The 21,043-nt window shown below is 43.7% G+C and overlaps 1 protein-coding gene across 1 annotated transcript; it reads left to right on the plus strand.

The window, feature by feature from the left end:
* Positions 1-8,594: 8,594 nt before the first annotated feature.
* On the plus strand, positions 8,595-20,597 carry LOC123056878 (uncharacterized). The gene is made up of 2 exons (XM_044480117.1): positions 8,595-9,039; positions 19,713-20,597. Exons 1-2 carry the CDS (start codon positions 8,595-8,597, stop codon positions 20,534-20,536), a joined length of 1,269 nt encoding a protein of 422 aa, XP_044336052.1. The 3' UTR covers positions 20,537-20,597.
* Positions 20,598-21,043: the final 446 nt, after the last annotated feature.

Here is a 21,043-nt window from a genome sequence, read left to right on the forward strand (position 1 = left end):
TGATGAGATCAACATAGTAATTCAAGCACCAGATACGCAAGATGTCCATAACCGGGGACACGGCTAACCATGATTAGTTTATACACTCTGCAGAAGTTTGCGCACTATTCCCCACAAGACTCGATCTCCTCCTTTGTATTTCTTGCACTGCATGATGTTTGAGAAACGGATGACCGGGACACAGTCTTTCCGAAGAGGTCCCCTTAACCGATAGATAGGCCAGTACACCTACAATCCCCTACATCTGCTAGCCTATCACGAAAAGGATTCCCACAACTTACTCAACTATGCCAGAGCTCATAATGGCTTGTGGCTGCACACGGAAGTTTCCAGCATGAATAACATAATGATCCCTTTGAGCTTGGGTGGCAAACCATAGGAAAAAATCACACGGATACCCCGGGATTCTCTTTGGATGGCACTGGATTTCCCCAGGTGCCCACAAACCAATCACCCAGATGTGTGTTAAAGTAGCCACCTTAAGTAAACCCTTAGTTCATAATAATACTCACAACTGTCATGAATCACTCAAACCAAACCACATCTATGAGCATAGCATAGCAAAGTATAATAAGCGTAACGTGGTGACTCCCAAGGTTTGAATAAAACGGCAATAGGTACTACATCAACAACTACTTCCCAAAACCCAAATGTTAAATAGATCCTACTCATGCAATGTTTGAGGATTGAGACTCATGCATAAAAACTGGGTAATAAGGAATATGATCAAAGTGTTACTAACCTTGTTGACGATATGAAAACCCTAGTGACTCGTAGTAGCATGCTTCGCACTTTGGAAACTCTATCATGAACAAACAATAGCATAGATAAGCAATCAAGCATAAGATGAAAGAGTAAAACTCAAATTAAAAGATACAAACTGAAAGTTCAACTGAAGAGCTTCGATTTGCAAAAAGAATCAACCAAATCGGAGCTACGAAACTCAAACTACGACCAAAAGAAGTTTGAATTCAAATCTGCTTGCAACAAAATTTTAATTTGTCAAAACCATGTTCAAGTTGGTTATCTGTAAAGGGGGGGGGGACAAGAAAAAGATTTTGGCGTTGGTTTCACTGGATTTGGACAAGCGAGCAAAAAGTTGCGAGGGTTTGAAGATCAGGGACTGATCTGTGATAAAAATAAGCGCGGATAGGTCCCTGGCCAAAAAAATACCTAACGAACGAACGTTCGCCATGAAACACTAATGAATGAAAACGTTCGCTATAGAGTAATAACAGACGAACGTCCGCACTTTAGATCCAACCGGAAAACCGAAAGAAAACCCTAACTTCTAAAAACCCGGAAGATAAACCGAAAAAATGGGTTCGGTTTTACCGGTTCGGCAGCGGGCGGCGATGCGCAGCGGCGGCGGCGGCCGGCGCTGGCGGCGGGCGGCGGGGTTTACGGTGGCAGGGCGGAGCGAAGTGAGGAGGAGGCGGCAGGGGTCGGCGGCTTATAAGGGCGAGGGGGGCTGCCTTGCGGGAGGGGGTGGCCATGAAGAGTCCGAGCCGGACTCCTCGGCGTCCGTGCGGCGACGCGGGAGGAAGGCGGCAAAGTGAACATTTTTCTTGCCTAAAAATGCAATTTTAAAAAATGCATATGTTTCTAAATTCAAATAAAATTGCAAATAAAATATTAATTTGATTTTAAATTTTCTTCTCCAATATTCCTTTCTTTTGAAGAAGTCATATTATCTTCTCTCTTTTATTTTTAATATTAGAAATAATTGGAGAGAAAAATATTAAAATCAAAATGACCCCCTTTTCAAATTTGATAAAATTCAAATATGAAAATTTATGAAATCCCCAACTCTCTCCTTGGGTCCTTGAGTTGCTTAAGATTTCTAGGATCACAACCAAATATGCAAATAAAATATGATATGCATATGATGACCTATGTATAACATCCAAATTGAAAATTGGGATGTTACAAACCTACCCCCTTAAGATGAATCTCGCCCTCGAGATTCGGGTTGGCTAGAAAATAGGTGCGGGTGGTCTTTCCGTATGTCTTCTTCTCTTTCCCAGGTGGCTTCATCCTTGGTATGGTGGCTCCACTGAACTTTGCAAAACTTTATAACCTTGTTGCGTGTAACTCGGCTGGAAAACTCAAGAATCTTAACGGGTTTCTCCTCGTAGGTCAGATCATTCTCCAACTGGATCGCTTCCAGGGGAACTGTATCTCTTAGAGGAATATCGGCCATCTCAGCATGACACTTCTTCAACTGGGAAACGTCAAACACATCGTGAACTCATGGAAATCCTTCGGGTAACTCCAACTTGTAGGCAACTTCTCCCATACGTTCCAAAACTCGGTATGGTCCTACAAATCTCGGGGCTAACTTTCCCTTAACTCTAAATCGTTTAACTCCTCGGAGTGGTGACACACGAAGATATGCTCTATCTCCAATTTCATAGGCTACCTCCTTGTGTTTTGTATTGGCATAACTCTTCTACCTGGACTGAGCTACCTTCAGTCTATCTCGGATCAACTTAACCTTCTCTTCAGACTCTTTGATCAAATCTGGTCCAAACAACTGACGGTCTCCAACTTCATCCCACATCAACGGTGTCCTGCATCTCCTTCCATACAGAGCTTCAAAAAGGGGGCCATCTTCAAACTAGCCTGATAGTTGTTATTGTATGAAAACTCTGAGTAGGGTAAATTTTCATTCTAACTAGATCCATAATCTAGCGCACAAGCTCTCAACATGTCCTCCAGAATCTGATTTACTCTCTCTGTCTGTCCATCGGTCTGCGGATGAAAGGTTGTACTGAACTCTAGCCTAGTACCCAAAGTCTAGTGCAGCTGATTCCAAAACTTCGAGGTAAACTGTGTCCCTCTATCTGATACGATGGTCCTCGGAACTCCATGCAGACATACAATCCTGGTCATATATATCTTGGCTAACTTCGCGCTTGTATATGTGGTTTTCACGGGGATAAAGTGAGCCACTTTGGTCAAGCGATCTACTACTACCCAGATTGAGTCATATCCTGATCTGGTCCTGGGTAATCTAGTGATGAAATCCATGCCAAGTTTATCCCACTTCCAGTCGGGTATCGGCATAGGCTGTAATAATCTTGCTGGCTTCTGATGTTCTTCCTTTACTCTCTGACATACATCACATACTGCTACATACTCGGCAATGTCCTTCTTCATACCGGTCCACCAGAAACGTTCCTTCAAATCCAAATACATCTTGGTGTTTCTGGGGTGAATCGAGTATGGTGAGTCATGAGCTTCTTGAAGTATTAACTTCCTGATCTCCGCATTATTGGGCACATATACACAATCCTCAAACCTTAAAGTCTCGTGCTCATCCTCACGAAAACCTTTGGCTTTTCCTTTGCTCATCTTCTCCTTTATCTCCACAATTTCCTTATCATCCTTCTAAGCTTCTCGAATCTTTCCCAATAATGTAGACTGAACCTCCATTGCTGCAACAAAACCTCTTGGGACTATCTCCAAACGTAGTTCCTTGAGATCATCAACTAACTCCTGTGGTAATCCTCCGCTTACAAGGGTATTGCATAACTTTTGCGGCTCAAAGTGTCTTCTACGACATTGGCTTTCCTGGATGATAATGCAATTTCATATCATAATCCTTTATGAGCTTTAACCATCTCCTCTGCCTGAGATTCAACTCCTTCTGCGTGAAAATGTACTTCAAACTCTTATGATCCGTGTACACATCACAACAGTTTCCAACCAGAAAATGTCTCCAGGTCTAGAGCACATGCACTACGGCTGCTAACTCCAAATCATGGGTGGCATAATTCATCTCATGAGGTCGAAGCTGCCATGAGGCATACGAAACAACTCTTCCATCTTGCATAAGTACACCTCCAAGTCCCAAGCGAGAAGCATCGCAATACACTTGGAAATCTTTGCGTAAATCCGGAAGAATCGGTACTGGGGCTGTAACCAAACATTTCTTCAACTCCTGAAAACTGGCCTCACAATCCTCGGTCCATTTGAACTTGGTGCCCTTCTTCAACAACTTTGTCATGGGTTTCGCAATCTTGGAAAAATTCTCAATGAATCTCCGATAATATCCTTCAAGTCCCAGAAAACTTCGGATCTCTCCAACTGAGGTGGGTTCCAACCACTCAGTGACAGACTGAACCTTGGTAGGGTCTACGGATATACCTTCTCCTGATATAACATGTCCAAGAAATCCAACTTCCTTCAACTAAAACTCACACTTGCTAAACTTAGCATACAGCTGGTGTTCCCTGAGCTTCTCGAGAAGTAAACGCAAGTGTTCCTTGTGTTCCACTTCATTCTTCGAGTACACCAAAATATCATCAATGAACACCACAACAAACTTATCCAAAAACTCCATGAACACCTTTTTCATCATACTCATAAACTAGGCAGGGGCATTAGTCAATCCAAATGACATGACTGTGTACTCATATAGCCCATACCTTGTGGTAAAAGTTGTCTTAGGTATATCATGTTCTCGGATCTTCAACTGGTGGTATCCTGATCGAAGATCGATCTTGGAGAATACTTTAGCTCCTTGCAACTGGTCAAACAGATCATTGATCATCGGTAGTGGATACTTGTTCTTGATCGTCACTTCATTCAATGCCCGATAATCAACAACCATTCTCAAAGATCCATCCTTCTTCTCAACTAAGAGCACTGGGGCTCCCCATGGTGATGAACTGGATTGGATATAACCTTTCTCCAATAACTCCTTAATCTGCTTCTTAATTTCCTCCAAATCATTTGCGGGCATCCGATATGGTCTCTTCGATATTGGTCTGTTGCCTGGCAATAACTCTATCAAAAACTCTATGTCTCGAATTGGCGGCATGCCTGGTAGTTCTTCTAGGAATACTGTTGGGGAATGTAGTAATTTCAAAAAAAAATCCTACGCACACGCAATATCATGGTGATGCATAGGTAACTCCCAAGGTTTGAATAAAAGGGCAATAGGTACTACCTCAACAACTACTTCCCAAAACCCACCTGTTAAACAGATCCTACTCATGCAATGTTTGAGGATTGAGACTAATGCATAAAAACTGGGTAATAAGGGATATGATCAAAGTGTTACTTGCCTTGCTGACGATCTGAAAACCCTAGTGACTCATAGTAGCACGCTTCGCACTTCGGAAACTCTATCGTGAACAAACAATAACGTACATAAGCAATCAACCATAAGATGCAAGAGTAAAACTCAAATGAAAAGATCCAAACTGAAAGTTCAACTGAAGAGCTCCTATTTGCAAAAAGAATCAACCAAATCAGAGCTACGAAACTCAAACTATGACCAAAAGAAGTTTGAATTCAAATATGCTTGCAATCAAATTTTAAATTATCAAAACCATGTTCAAGTTGTTTATCTGGAAAGAGGGAACAAGACGAAGATTTTGGCGTTGGTTTCACTGGATTTGGACAAGCGAGCAAAAAGTTGCGAGGGTTTGATGATTAGGGACTGATTTGTGAAAAAAATAATCACGGATAGGTCCCTGGCCCCAAAAAAGAAAAGCCCTAATGAAGAAACGTTCGCTATGAAACCCTAATGAATGAAAACATTTGCTACAGGGTAATAACGGACAAACGTCCGTGCTTTACATCCAACCGGAAAACCGAAAGAAAACCCTAACTTCTAAAAAAATCGGAAGATAAACCTGGGAAACCGGGATAGGTTTTACCGGTTCGGCAGCGGCAATAATCAACGACGGCGGCGGCGACTCCGGCACGGCCGAGGCAGGGGCGGCGGTGGTGACTCGCTGCACAGGCGGTGGTGCGGGCTAGGCGCAGCAACGACGATGGGCGGCGCAAGCGGCGGCGATGACGCACAACAGTGGTAGCGGGCGGCGCTGGCGGTGGGCGGCGCTGGTGCGGGGCTTGCGACGGCGGGGCGAAGTGAGGAGGAGGCGGCGGGGGTCGGTGGCTTATAAGGGCGAGGGGGGCTGCCTTGCGGGAGGGGTGGCCATGAGGAGTCCGAGCCGGACTCCTCGGCGTCCGAGCGGCGGCGCGGGAGGAAGGCGGGGCGCCTAGCGGGCCGGCCTGCTCGGCTGGGCTTCGGCCCTGTCAGGCAGGAAACTTTTTTTTAAATAAAATTTCGCCCGAAGAAAATACTAGTAAATTATAAAAAACTTCTAAACATACCAAAAACAATTTTCACCGTCTAAATCTATTATTTAGAGCAAAGTGAACATTTTTCTGGCCTAAAAATACAACTTTCAAAAATGCATATTTTTCTAAATTCAAATAAAATAGCAAATAAAATCCAAATAAAATTTTAATTTGATTTTATATTTTCTTCTCCAATATTCCTTTCTTTTGAAGAAGTCATATTATCTTCTCTCTTTTATTTTTAATATTGAAATAATTGGAGAGAAAAATGTTAAAATCAAAATGGCCCCTTTTCAAATTTGATAAATTTCAAATATGAAAATTTATGAAATCCCCAACTCTCTCCTTGCGTCCTTGAGTTGCTTAAGATTTCTAGGATCACAACCAAATATGCAAATAAAATATGATATGCATATGATGACCTATGTATAACATCCAAATTGAAAATTGGGATGTTACAAAGAGGCTATTAAGCACATGAACATTAAGACAATATGACCACGTGTCTAGGGATCCATCCATGCATAACAAAGAACCATGTTTTTGTGATTTTATCCCACATCATGTCTTCACACAAAGCAACATAGACACCATGAATTATCTGAACTCAAAGCAACATAGTGGGATGGGTATTGAAGTTGGCCCTCATTATCAATTTCCTATTTACCGGACCCATAGAATCATCTTCCTGCTGCAATAGTTGATTTTCATAAGAACGCATGAGATGGATGCTAGGATAGTAATCACAAAAACAAAGCGATCAAGTAAAACTCACGTAATTCAAATCTTGGGGCACACCAAACAAATTTTAGATATACAAACAACAAAGAAAGTAAACTACCATGGTTCACACTTTCATACTTTGGAGTTTCCGATAATTAATGCTTAAAGTCATTTGACAAGAATGTGAATAATAAGAGATGTACCCAATCCCAGAAGTAAAACCATGTATCTTTTCCCTCTACATTTCTTATGCAACAGTATGAAACTCTTAATAAAAACAACAGGAATTGTGTGGTGAACTGAATCTTTACCTTTATAAAGCAAGCGCATGAAAGGAAGGTGACCACTCTCAAACTCTTCTAATCTAGTTATCCATGTAGCCATTGTCTCTAGTTTTATCCTCCTTTTCAGCTCATTTCTTATCTTCTTCTCTTCCTGAAGAATAGTTGTGTATCACATATAAGGTTTAATAATACATGTTATTTACTGTTATAGTGAATACATAAATTCGTAAAAACCTACTTGCATCCGAGCGTTATGCCTAATTTAGTTAACTAAAGTGAAGTGAACATAGAGGGCTGGGGATGAATTATACTGGGCTGAGAGACTAACATAGACATAAAGTAGGACCTTACTTTTTGCCTCTGATCTTGAACCAATTCTCCTAGTGGGAGTAGAAAATGTCGCCGTTGCAGGAGCAGCAGAGCGTGGGACTTGGATTACTACACACTAAAATCAATCATCAAAATCACAACAAATCTTTCAATAAATCCGATCTATTTGGTCTACAACAGGACGAGTGGAGAATGAAAGAGCAAAAGAATTCATCTCACCTAACGGGTTCAAGGACGTCCATGCAGACTTGGTGGCGCCCTTGCGTAGATCTTCGTTGCAGGCCAGTTGCAGCTCGATGGTTGGTGCCTTCGTAGCCGATCCCCTAGACGCCTCCCGACGTCAGCGGCAGTGGCAACATTGCCACCGACCGAGATCATTGGCATATGCGGGGATGACGTGGCCAAGCCGTACCGAGCGCGCCGCCTTCCCCATGTCCGCCTCCTTTCCCAATGCCCTCGCCCGGCCACCAAACCAAACTGTGCCGCCATCACCATGCCAAGCCGTGACGCGATCCGTGAGACCATTTGTCGTGACAACCATACGAAAAGAGAGAGGGGGTGCGTGTGGTGGGAGAAAACGTAGGCCTAGTCTGGGAGCACAGTATTTCTAAAACCACAGTAATCCAAAACTATGTATTGTAATGCCTGGGCAATGAATACCTCAGTTTCTAAAACATGCAGTTTTCCTCTGCTTTAGTAAAACTATAGAGCGTTTGGCAAGCACAGTCTTTCTAAGACCGTGAGTGTTTCCCGGTTTAAAAAAAGAAGTCCGGACACCTTTTTGGATATTGCAAAAAAAACCTCAATTTTGAAGATAGTACGGTTTTGTAAACTAAACTAAAGTATTTGTGAAAGCCAAACAAATCAAAGTCTTTTAAACCATGGCTTTACAAAAACCATGGTATTCTCCTAAAACTTCAAAAATACATGCCTTGGTGCCAAACGCAGAGTGGACCAGCATTTTTTTTTTCCTCAACGCATTTTTCTCTCCCTTTGGCACAGTAAAAGGACAGATGGACAATGTCAGCGCCCAGCGACATCCTCTCTTGCTGGGGTTAATAACCCACTTCTCCTGTTTACGGAGCGGCTCATTTCCTTCTATAGATCAGACTGAGTTAGTTGGTTCGGCGAGGGAACCCCCGTCCAATCGCCGTATCTATGGCCGCCAACGGCCAGCCGGCGGCGGCGGCCGCCACCATCGACGACCTCCCTGAAAACCTGCTGCTCGATATCTTCCTCTGCCTTCCCTCCCTCTCGGATCTCGTCCGCGCCGCCTGTACCTGCCTGCCCTGGCGCAACCTGGTGACCAATTTCCCCCCCTTCCGCCGTCAATTCATTGACCTCCACCCAGCGCCCCTCCTCGGCCTCTTCTTCGACACACCGTTTCCACATGTCCCTCATAATGGCTTCCCCCACATCCCCGCCTTCGCCCCCGCCCGCCGGAATGATCCAGAGCTCGTGGCCGCCATCTTGAGCGGTGACTTTTTCCTCACCACCCTCCAGGCGCGCGATGGCCCGGAAGCTAACTGGATCGTCTACGACGCCCGTGGCGGCTACCTTCTCCTCAAGAAACTAGGCGAGCTATTGCTCGCGGTGCTAAACCCCTTGTGTTGACACCTGATTTTGGCAAGATACAAAGTGAAAGGGTTTTCAACATGAGAAAATTTCATATCGCCGAGTGGAATAACTTTGATGTTTAGGCTACCGACATTCGACCTCATCTCAGTGGCCGAAGCTGTACTCCGAGTGACAAAATTTAATATTCTGAGTGCTTTTCGGCCGATTACGTCCTCAATATGACCTCAGATGAAGGAGTGCTCTAAAGGAATTGTCTTCGTCTCGTCGAGACAGTCGATTTTCATATATAAATCATCTCAATCCGAGTTCATATGCAAAAGTTATAGTCAATACGGTCTGGACAGGTCAGAGACCAAAATATTACGCTTGACACCAGACACATGTTGATAAGTGTCTGACGCAATGCGTGAGCAATTCGGCCTTCAAGACGGCCTTGAATTGAAAAACCTTCAACACGGAAAAGTTTCGTCTCGTCGAGCCGATCGATTTTCATATATAATTCGTCTCAATCCGAGGTCGTATGAGACTTGGAGAGACAAATCAAGATCAGGCTATGTTTTTGGTCGAGTGAAAAACTTACCATCCGAGTGAAAACTCACCGGTCGAGTGAAAACCTACCGATCGAGTAAAAGGTCGAGTGAAAACCTACCGATCGAGTAAAAGGTCGATTGAGTAAAAGGTCGAGTGAAAATTGGTCGATCAAGTAAAAGATTGTCTTCCGACTGAAAATGTGGTCATCATCCGAGTGAAAGATTGTCTTCCGAGTGAAAATATAGTCATCCGAGTGAAAAGGTCCAGTCGAGTGAAAGACTCTAATATCCGAGTGGATGAGCTCAAATCCGAGTGAAACTGAACATGTGCCCAAAAGTTTATCAAGATAATCTCGGATGAAGAAGTGTTCAATACAGAAGTTGTGCGTATCATCAAGACGGTAAACTTTGGTTTTGGAGTCATCGTCATCAGAGATAGTATATGACCTGCAAATTCACTACAACACTCGGATAATTCAGTCTACCGCAAGACCGAGTCCGACTGGAAGGTAAAAACGACCTCGAAAAGTATTCAAGATGGCTTTATTTGAAAAAGTGGTCAACATGAGAGTTGTTCGTATCGTCGAGGCGCACAAGTTTGATGTTTGGGCCATCTTGATCGGAGGTCATATGGAGGCTCGGCGGCCTGCACAAGGAGGAAGACAGAAGTTGGGCCAGATTCAGACTGAATCCGAGTTGGAATAGAACTAGGACTCTAGGACGCGAATTGATGTAATTTTTCTTGTAAGGAAAGCCTAGATGAATCCTTTACTTGTACGGGAAGTCCAGCCGCCTCTTATATATGTTGGGGGTGACGGCCGATTGAACAACACACAATCGAACAAATCAATATACTACTTTTTCCTGTCTACTTTTTATCTCTCCACCGTTTTTCTCTCTCGTTCTTCGCTGTTCTTCGTGTTTGAGAGCTGCGAATCCCGAGGCTCTAGGGGCGAGCGAATCGACCTAGGGCAGCCCATAGCCGCCGCAATCCCTGACGGGGTCCCTCCCGGGTGCGCAGGGTTTCGGGTCTGCAAAAGCACCCGCCGACTGTCTTGCGTATCGCGCTGTTAGTCGGGTCTCCTTCGACGTGAGCTGCGGTGCATCACCCCCGGCGTCGAGGGTACACGTGACGTGTTCGTGTGTCAACACACTTTTTGGCGACTCCGCTGGGGAAGAAGATCGATCATCATCATCCACCATGTCTGATCTTCCCAAGCCATCTGAGGTAGACGCCGATAACATCATTAAGCCCAGTCTTGATGAGATATCGGCCGATCATCGCCAAGTCTATGAGGAGTACAAGAAGGCGCGCGAGGAGAAGGACTTGCAGGAGTTCCTTGCAAAGTTCAAGAAGGATCGCCAAGGCAACATCACTCCGATTGAAGAAATCAAGTTCCCTCCTTTGCAAGCCAAGCAGGTTAAACCCTCTGTAAGTACTGCCTTTTCTCCTGAGCAGTGGGCTGAGATTGAAAGTCGTATTGCTGATGGTAACAATCTAGTCTATCAAACTTTCATAGAAAATACTAATGCTCAGAAGAATACATCTCAATCGACTAGTGGTAATGATGGTGTAGCTGCTAGTGTGCAAAACCCTAATCTGGCTTTACCTATCTCATCGGCGCCTCCCATGCCGATGACTTATTATCCTACCCAAACAAATCAGATTGTGGCTGCACCATTTAATCCTATTATGAGCATGCCAGGTTCGGTGGTGACACCGAACCAAACCCTACCTACAGCTACAACCACTCGACCACTACCAAATTATGGGTCGACATACCTGCCACAATTCCTACCTACAGCTAGTAACCCTACTCCTCCTATGCCACTGCCACCAAGCTTCATCGTCTACTATGGATGATGGTTTAGCTAATCTTAGAGAGGAGATGGCTAAGATGCTTCGAGAGAATTTTGGAGTTGAGTTACCTCGGAATCGGATTTACCAAAAGCCGTACCCCGAGTACTTTGATGCCATCCAGTGCCCTCCAGGATATAAAATTCCAGATTTTGTTAAGTTTAATGGAGAAGGCACAAAAACCACATGGGAGCATGTTAGTCAATACTTAGCACAATTGGGTGAGGCAGGCTCACTGAATGAGTTGAAAGTGCGTTTATTTCCTTTGTCATTGACTGGTACCCGCATTTTCATGGTTTTCTTCTTTACCACATGGTTCCATTCGAGTTTGGTCGCAGCTAGAGCAGAAATTTCATGATCACTTTTATAGTGGCGACAATGAACTCAAGTTGTCACATCTAACATAGGTTAAGCAGAAGCATGATGAATCGGTCTCCGATTACGTCAAGAGATTCAGAGAAACGAAAAACCGGTGTTTTAGTTTGGTGATAACCGAGAGAGACTTGGCAGACCTAGTGTTGAGTGGTTTGAGAACTCCCATTAGAGAAAAGCTAGAAGGCTATGAGTTCTTAAATATCAACCAAGTCTTACAAAGGGCTTTGGCTCAGGAAAGCCGAAGCAAAGACCTCAAAGAAGTGCATAGATACAAAGCCGATCGTCCAAAGATAAATATGGTGGAATATGACAGTGATCACTCGGACGATGAGGGTGATTTTTTTGCTACTGAATTTGTTTGGCCATCTAAGGCCAAACCCTTTACTTGCAATGATTTGAAACCGATTCATAAGAATCGTGATGAAGAGATGAAGTTTACTTTTAACATTGCTAAGTGTGATAGAATATTTGATGCTTTGCTGCAGGCTAAGATTATTAGAATATCTCATACTTTACCGCCGTTTGAAGAGCTAAAACGGCGTGCTTATTGCAAGTATCATAACTCTTTTTCTCATGCTACTAACGATTGCAATGTTTTTCGACGACAGATACAATCGGCCATTAATGACGGACGATTGAACTTTTCTGAGATGCAAGTTGATAAACAACCTTTTCCAATGAATACCATGGATTTGGAGGGGAAGAAGCTACTCATTCGGCCGGAGGTGGCCGAATCTGCTAATAAAGCTAATGTCATTGTTGGTGAGCCCAGGAAAGACAAGGAGGACAACAGGGTCTTGGGGAGACAGGTTGTGCTTGATAAGTAACCCGATGGCAAGGAAGTGATCAAAATCACCATCAAGAATCCTACACTCGGGGGGCAACCGCAAGTGCAAGAAAATACTCGTGTTAAATTTGTCAAGCCCAAGAGTCCAGAAGTTGGCAAGTGGAAGAAGAATGAAGTTAAAATGCAGCGCAAGCGGATCAAGCCAACTTTTGATATGTTGCTGTCCAAATATGCTAACCAGTCGGCCGGTTCTAGTTTCAATCGACCGACTCATCTGAAACGACCAAGGTCACCATCAGTTGATATGTTCAGTCGGTATACAAAACCAAGTGGACCAAGGGCGCAGTTTTCAGAAGAGCAGAAGCAACCTGTGTGGGATCGACTTGATTACTCATATAATGGCCGGCTCAACATCGGTAACTATCAGTCGGCTGGTAAAAATATGCGACCGGATGGAAATTATCCGAGTGTAAGAATACACCCAAGTGGAAGCTATCCGAGTGAAAAAATGTGGATGGGTAGATTCCCTCCGACTGAGTTCCATCCGAGTGGATACCATCCGAGTGACATCAATCCGAGTGGATTCCATCCAAGTAAAAAGGTGCGCCCGAGTGGAAATTTCGTGCATCTGGAAAGTCGGAAAGAATGGCGTGTTAAGTCACCGAGTGTTGCAGCAGTTGAGTCAGGAAAAGGCAAGGAGAAAATGGATGTCGACTCACTTATCTTGGGCACCGAAACATTTGCCATACAGCAGCCTATTGTGCATAGCAATCCGACTGAGCCGATACTTTCTATCGAGGCAAAGCACTCGGCTAATGACCATGAAGCAAGCACCAGCCGAGTAAAAACGAGAGATCCTAAATACACTCAGCCAAAGTGGTGTCCTCCAGGGCTAACAAAGACACAGAAGAGGAAACTACAGAGGTTAAGGAGTCAAGAGATGGCAGAACAGGAGGCCGAGAAGCAAAGAGATAAGTTGTTCAATGACACTCGGCCCATGGTTCCAGCAAAACAAGTGTGGAGGCCAAAACAAATACAAGATACATCAGCTTCTACATCTATCACAGAAGTGCCTACACCATCCAAAGAGGACGATGCGACAACTATTACATCGTCTGCAACACTTCTTACTTCTCTTTCACTCGACCAGATTTCAGAATCGGTCGATCCGCTTGAAGAAGAGGCTGATATGGTGGACTATGAATCTACACCGGTTCATGAAGGTATGGATATCAATATGGTGTATTACTTACCTGCTGAGTTTCGTGCTGTAGATGAGGAAGGGGAAGTTGCTCAGCTGGATTTTGGTCCTCAAAATGCAATATTCGAGAAGCCAAAAGAACCAGTAAAGCATCTGAAACCATTATATCTCAGAGGTCATATCAATGGGTCGCCGCTCACTCGGATGCTTGTTGATGGTGGTGCTGTGGTAAATCTTATGCCCTATTCGGTCTTCAAGAAATTGGGTTTGCCTGATGAAGAATTGATCAAGACCAATATGGTGCTCAACGGGTTTGAAGGCAAAGAGAAAACTGAAGCCAAAGGTGTAATGTATGTGGAGCTTACAGTCGGAAGCAAAACTTTGGCTACTGCATTCTTTGTCGCTGAGGTGCAAGGTAACTACAATGTTATACTAGGCCGTGATTGGGTTCATGCAAACCAGTGCGTGCCATCCACTATGCACCAGTTTTTGATTCAGTGGGTTGATGATGAAGTGGAAGTCATTCATGCGGATAACTCGGTCTGTGTTGCTTTGGCCGATGCATCGGTGGATTGGCAACATCCCAATGCTACTTGCTTGACGGGACGTGACTTATCAGAGTTTGATTTTCTCAGCGCGACCAAGAATGGTTTTGTGCCCGTGTCTTTAAAGCCGACTGAATGCAATCGGCTCCAAGGTATGATATGTTTAAATGGATCCTAGTTCCGAGTGGTTACAAAAACGTCTTGCAAAATATCGGTCCAGCGAGAACGATATGTATGAGTCTATTGAGGAGTTGGATGACATGGATAAACTTGGACAAGGTTTAACATCGGCTGATCCGTTAGAAGAGGTAGATATCGGAGACGGATCAGTCAGTCGACCGACATTTATAAACAAAAATTTGAAAGTCGATTGTAAAGCTAAATTAATCGAGCTATTGAAAGAATATGTTTGTTGCTTTGCATGGGAATATCATGAGATGCCAGGGTTGAGCCGAGAGCTAGTGGAGCATCGGTTGCCTATAAAGGCCGGTTTTAGACCTTATAAACAGTCGGCCAGAAAGTTTAATCCGAAAACATATGACCGGATCAAGGAAGAGATCGGTCGACTGCTTGAAGCTAAATTCATTCGACCTTGCAGGTATGCCGAGTGGATTTCTAACATTGTCCCAGTGGAGAAGAAGGGATCCGGCAAGTTGAGGGTGTGCATTGACTTCAGAGATGTGAATAGGGCTACACCCAAAGATGAGTATCCCATGCCAATAGCCGATATGCTTATTAATGATGCTTCTGGACATAAGGTTATTAGCTTTCTAGATGGTAATGCCGGATACAATCAAATTTTTATGGCCGAAGAGGACATGTACAAAACAGCTTTCCGATGTCCTGGTTTCCTTGGTTTATTCAGGTGGACAGTGATGACATTCGGATTGAAAAATGCTGGGGCCACATATCAAAGGGCTATGAATTTGATTTTTCATGATTTACTCGGTGTCATACTTGAAGTTTATATTGATGATATTGTTGTCAAATCGGATGCTTTTGAATCCCACTTGGCCGATTTGCGTTTAGCTTTTGAAAGGATGAAAAAGTATGGACTGAAGATGAATCCTTTGAAGTGTGCATTCGGCGTGTCAGCTGGCAAATTTTTGGGTTTCATTATTCATGAAGATGGCATCGAAATCGATCCCAAAAAGATAGATGCCATACAGAAAGTGGAGGCTCCGACATGCAAGAAAGATATGCAAAAGTTCCTTGGCAAAGTCAATTATTTGAGAAGGTTCATAGCTAATCTGTCAGGGAAAGTTGATGCATTTACTCCTATCCTTCGGTTAAAGAATGATGTTGATTTCACTTGGGGGGCAAAACAGCAAGAAGCCTTTGATATGATCAAGAATTATTTGTGCACTCCTCCGGTGATGAAAGCACCCAAGCATAGAGAGCCTTTCAAACTTTATATCGCAGCAGAGGAAGGTGTTATTGGTGCTGTTTTGACTCAAGATACCGAAGGAAAAGAGCATGCCATTACATATTTGAGCAGACGTTTATTGGACGCCGAGACAAGGTATACATTTATTGAAAAACTATGTCTATGCTTATATTACGCTTGCACAAAATTGAGACATTACCTAGTGCCGAGTGCTTGTGTGGTAGCTTGTCAAACCGATGTCATTAAGTACATGTTGCATAGGCCAATTCTTAGTGGTAGAATTGGCAAGTGGGCTTATGCTTTGATTGAGTATGATTTGGCTTATGAATCTCTAAAATACATGAAAGGCCAAATTGTTGCTAATTTTATTGTTGAACATCGGATTAATGATAAGCATGATGTTGATATGAACCTTGTTTCATTAGTACCATGGAGATTGTACTTTGATGGTTCAGTTTGTAGCAATGGCCAAGGTGTTGGTATTGTTTATATATCTCCTCATGGTGCTGTTTTTGAAGCCTCATGCCGCTTAGAATATTTTTGCACAAACAATCAAGCCGAATATGAAGCATTGTTATTCGGTCTAGAGATGTTACTTGCTATAGGTGTTACACATATTGAGGCTTACGGTGATTCGTTACTAGTAGTGCAGCAAATATCTAGAATCTTTCAGTGTTTTGACGAATCACTTAATGTTTATCTTGATAAATGTCTAGATATAATTTCTACTTTGGATTGTTTTAGCACTGCACATATATCTAGACATGACAACTGGAAAGCAAATGAGTTGGCACAGCAAGCATGGATATCATGTTGATCATGGCATGTTTCATATCTCTCAAAGACCGATGTCTTGTCTTGCCAATATGAGAGAGGCCGAACCTGAACCCACTGATTCGGCCATTAACAAAAAATCTAGTGCAGGTGATAATTCCGACTGGAGAAAGCCTATTGTTGATTACTTGTGCAATCCGAGTGAAAGGGTGGACAGGGCTGTTCGGCGTATGGCTTTCAAATATACAATGAGAGATGATGGTCTTTAACGCCGAACAGTCGATGATGTTTTTCTAAAGTGTTTAGATGAGGACCAGGCAAGAGTTGCTATGGGAGAAGTGCATGAAGGTATTTGTGGCACTCATCAGTCGGCTCCCAAAATGAAATGGTTATTGCGACGTGCTGGGTTTTATTGGCCGACTATGATTAATGATTGCTTCAGATATTATAAAGGGTGTGAAGCTTGTCAAAAGTTTGGTGATATTCAATTGGCTCCTGCTGCTATGTTACATCCTATTATCAAACCGTGGCCTTTCAGAGGTTGGGGTTTAGATTTCATTGGACAAATCCACCCGTCTTCCTCAAAAGGGCATCGGTTCGTATTGGTGGCAACTGATTATTTCACTAAATGGTCTGAAGCAGTACCTCTCAAGAACATGACACATACGGAGGTAATTCAATTCATAACCGAGCACATTATTCATAGATTCGGTATTCCTCAAACGTTAACTACAGATCAAGGTTCATCTTTTATGTCACACCAAGTCAGAGAGTTTGCCGAATCTTATAATATAAAGTTGCTCAATTCCTCTCCATATTATGCCCAAGCTAATGGACAAGCTGAGTCTAGCAATAAAATTTTAATCAAGCTCATCAAGAAGAAGATTGAGGATAATCCAAGGAGATGGCATGACTTGTTGTCTGAGGCATTATGGGCACATAGAATCTCAAGGCATGGTGCTACGAAAGTGACTCCATATGAGCTAGTATATGGTCAGGAGGCTGTTTTACCGGTGGAAGTAAATTTGAATGCTTTGAGAATAGCCAAACAAAATGATTTGTCGGCAATAGACTTCTATAACTTGATGATGGACAACATTGACGAGGTTGCTGATAAACGTTTGGCTGCTTTGAATGCCATAGAGAGAGATAAGTTGAGGGTAGCAAGGGCTTACAATAAGAAAGTTAAGTTGAAGAATTTTCAAGTTGGTGATCTTGTCTGGAAAGTGATTCTGCCGATTGGTTCAAGAGATAGAGAATTCGGGAAGTGGTCTCCGAGTTGGGAAGGTCCTTTTAGGATTACAAGAATCGTTCCCGGAAATTCATATTTGGTGGAATCAATACAAGGGGCATTGTTACCTCGAGCTCTCAATGGAAAATATTTGAAGAAGTACCACCCGAGTGTGTGGCAGGAAGCCTAAGTAGGCAATGGCCGATATACAATTATCGCCCTTAGCACAAACATGGCCGATACATAATTATCGCCCTGAGAAAAATAAATGGCCGATGGAGTGTTAACATCGTCCTTAGAACGAACACTATGCATATTATTTTTCGGCATGCAAGCTTTGCCGAAAAACAGGGGGGCATGTGTGGACACCTGATTTTGGCAAGATACAAAGTGAAAGGGTTTTCAACATGAGAAAATTTCATATCGCCGAGTGGAATAACTTTGATGTTTAGGCTATCGACATTCGACCTCATCTCAGTGGCCGAAGTTGTACTCCGAGTGACAAAATTTAATATTTTGAGTGCTTTTCGGCCGATTACGTCCTCAATATGACCTCAGATGAAGGAGTGCTCTAAAGGAATTGTCTTCGTCTCGTTGAGACAGTCGATTTTCATATATAAATCATCTCAATCCGAGTTCATATGCAAAAGTTATAGTCAATACGGTCTGGACAGGTCAGAGACCAAAATATTACGCTTGACACCAGACACATGTTGATAAGTGTCTGACGCAATGCGTGAGCAATTCGGCCTTCAAGACGGCCTTGAATTGAAAAACCTTCAACACGGAAAAGTTTCGTCTCGTCGAGCCGATCGATTTTCATATATAATTCGTCTCAATCCGAGGTCGTATGAGACTTGGAGAGACAAATCAAGATCAGGCTATGTTTTGGTCGAGTGAAAAACTTACCATCCGAGTGAAAACTCACCGGTCGAGTGAAAACCTACCGATCGAGTAAAAGGTCGAGTGAAAACCTACCGATCAAGTAAAAGGTCGATTGAGTAAAAGGTCGAGTGAAAATTGGTCGATCAAGTAAAAGATTGTCTTCCGACTGAAAATGTGGTCATCATCCGAGTGAAAGATTGTCTTCCGAGTGAAAATATAGTCATCCGAGTGAAAAGGTCCAGTCGAGTGAAAGACTCTAATATCCGAGTGGATGAGCTCAAATCCGAGTGAAACTGAACATGTGCCCAAAAGTTTATCAAGATAATCTCGGATGAAGAAGTGTTCAATACAGAAGTTGTGCGTATCATCAAGACGGTAAACTTTGGTTTTGGAGTCATCGTCATCAGAGATAGTATATGACCTGCAAATTCACTACAACACTCGGATAATTCAGTCTACCGCAAGACCGAGTCCGACTGGAAGGTAAAAACGACCTCGAAAAGTATTCAAGATGGCTTTATTTGAAAAAGTGGTCAACATGAGAGTTGTTCGTATCGTCGAGGCGCACAAGTTTGATGTTTGGGCCATCTTGATCGGAGGTCATATGGAGGCTCGGCGGCCTGCACAAGGAGGAAGACAGAAGTTGGGCCAGATTCAGACTGAATCCGAGTTGGAATAGAACTAGGACTCTAGGACGCGAATTGATGTAATTTTTCTTGTAAGGAAAGCCTAGATGAATCCTTTACTTGTACGGGAAGTCCAGCCGCCTCTTATATATGTTGGGGGTGACGGCCGATTGAACAACACACAATCGAACAAATCAATATACTACTTTTTCCTGTCTACTTTTTATCTCTCCACCGTTTTTCTCTCTCGTTCTTCGCTGTTCTTCGTGTTTGAGAGCTGCGAATCCCTAGGCTCTAGGGGCGAGCGAATCGACCTAGGGCAGCCCATAGCCGCCGCAATCCCTGACGGGGTCCCTCCCGGGTGCGCGGGGTTTCGGGTCTGCAAAAGCACCCGTCGACTGTCTTGCGTATCGCGCTGTTGGTCGGGTCTCCTTCGACGTGAGCTGCGGTGCATCACCCCCGGCGTCGAGGGTACACGTGACATGTTCGTGTGTCAACACCTTGGCACGGTGGTGCGAACGGTTCTTTGATCTGAGTGACGCCCACATCTTCGACGACGACGACGACCGCGAAGGCGATGGTCAGTTCCTTCACGCCGGCCTGATCTGCGATGACGAAAACCCCGAGAGCTTTCGCATCTTCTGTCTTGTTGCCCATGGAAAGTTCAGGTTGCGGGCTGCGGTCTTCTCCTCATTCTTGGGAATAGGCGGCGATTGGTTCCTCTCCCCATGGTTGGATGTCCCGCCCCCCGACCCGGAAGGCGGCCAAGGTGATCTTTTGCCTGAGAGCGGCATGCGAGTGGGTAATTTCATCTACTGGCCATATCGGAATCGTTTGTATGTGGTTGTCTTGGATCCCGACCCAAACAACCCGCTATTGTTTGTTGAGATGATCCCACCTCTCCTGAATCTGGATGGTTTTCCCAGCTCGATCCTTGGCCAAATTAACGGCGATAACATGTGCATTGCTTATTCAAATGGATTCAACATTGGTTTCATGCTGCGTCAAGAAGATGGCCTTGATGCTGGGGCATGGGTTAACATCAGGGTATTCAACCTGACTGATAAAGTTCGACGGAAGCTTGGGCACTTACCCAATGGGCTGGAAATTGCGGCAATGCGGGGTAGCATAGTGTACTTCACAACATCACACATGTTCCATCCGCTCGAGGCCACTTGTTGGTTCGCTTGTCTGTGCTTGGAAAGTCGCAGGCTGGAGTGGTTGTTTCCAAGGACGTATAATGGTCTCTTCCAACCATACCACCATTCATCGTGGAGTACTTTTCTGTTACCAGAGAATGAAAGATTTTATCCCTTCATATGAGGAATGATGACAACCAGAGAAGGATATTCTGTGAAAAGCATTGCCTTGTTCTCCTACTGAATCGAAACATCCAGCTACCATCCAGAACTGATCTCTTCTTTGGACCTGCATCACGCCGAAGGTCTTGACGAAGTTCCTTGACATTCAGGATTCTGTGACAAGTCAGTCCTGTTTGATCGTTTATGGTAATTGTTGTTGTCTTCTGTTACCAAACTTACCATTTACATTGTGGGTGAATTACTTATCTGTTCCTTGGGTTCGCTACTGTCTCTTCTCGGTGTTGGGGCAAGGCATCAGGACCTTGGAGCCTCTTTTTGTTCTGTCTGCAAGATCAGTATTCTCAACTGGTTGTAGCCTATTTACCAATTATGAAGAAATCATCTGTGTTATTTTTGGCACATTTGTAGAAGTACCTACTATCTCTATGATATGTTGTTCTCAGAATGATGGTGTGTTCTATATGATTTGTTTGCATGAGTGATTTTTCTTTTGGAATGCTTTACTTAA

This window comes from Triticum aestivum, chromosome 3A, assembly GCF_018294505.1.
Source record: "Triticum aestivum cultivar Chinese Spring chromosome 3A, IWGSC CS RefSeq v2.1, whole genome shotgun sequence".
Lineage (NCBI taxonomy): Eukaryota > Viridiplantae > Streptophyta > Magnoliopsida > Poales > Poaceae > Triticum > Triticum aestivum.

Bases quoted from the DNA above. Each gene is read 5' to 3' on its own strand.
- LOC123056878 (XM_044480117.1), top strand. From the start codon at position 8,595: ATGGCCGCCAACGGCCAGCCGGCGGCGGCGGCCGCCACCATCGACGAC. The intron at 9,040-19,712 runs CCTTGTGTTGAC...CGTGTGTCAACA, and splicing joins ATTGCTCGCGGTGCTAAACC to CCTTGGCACGGTGGTGCGAA.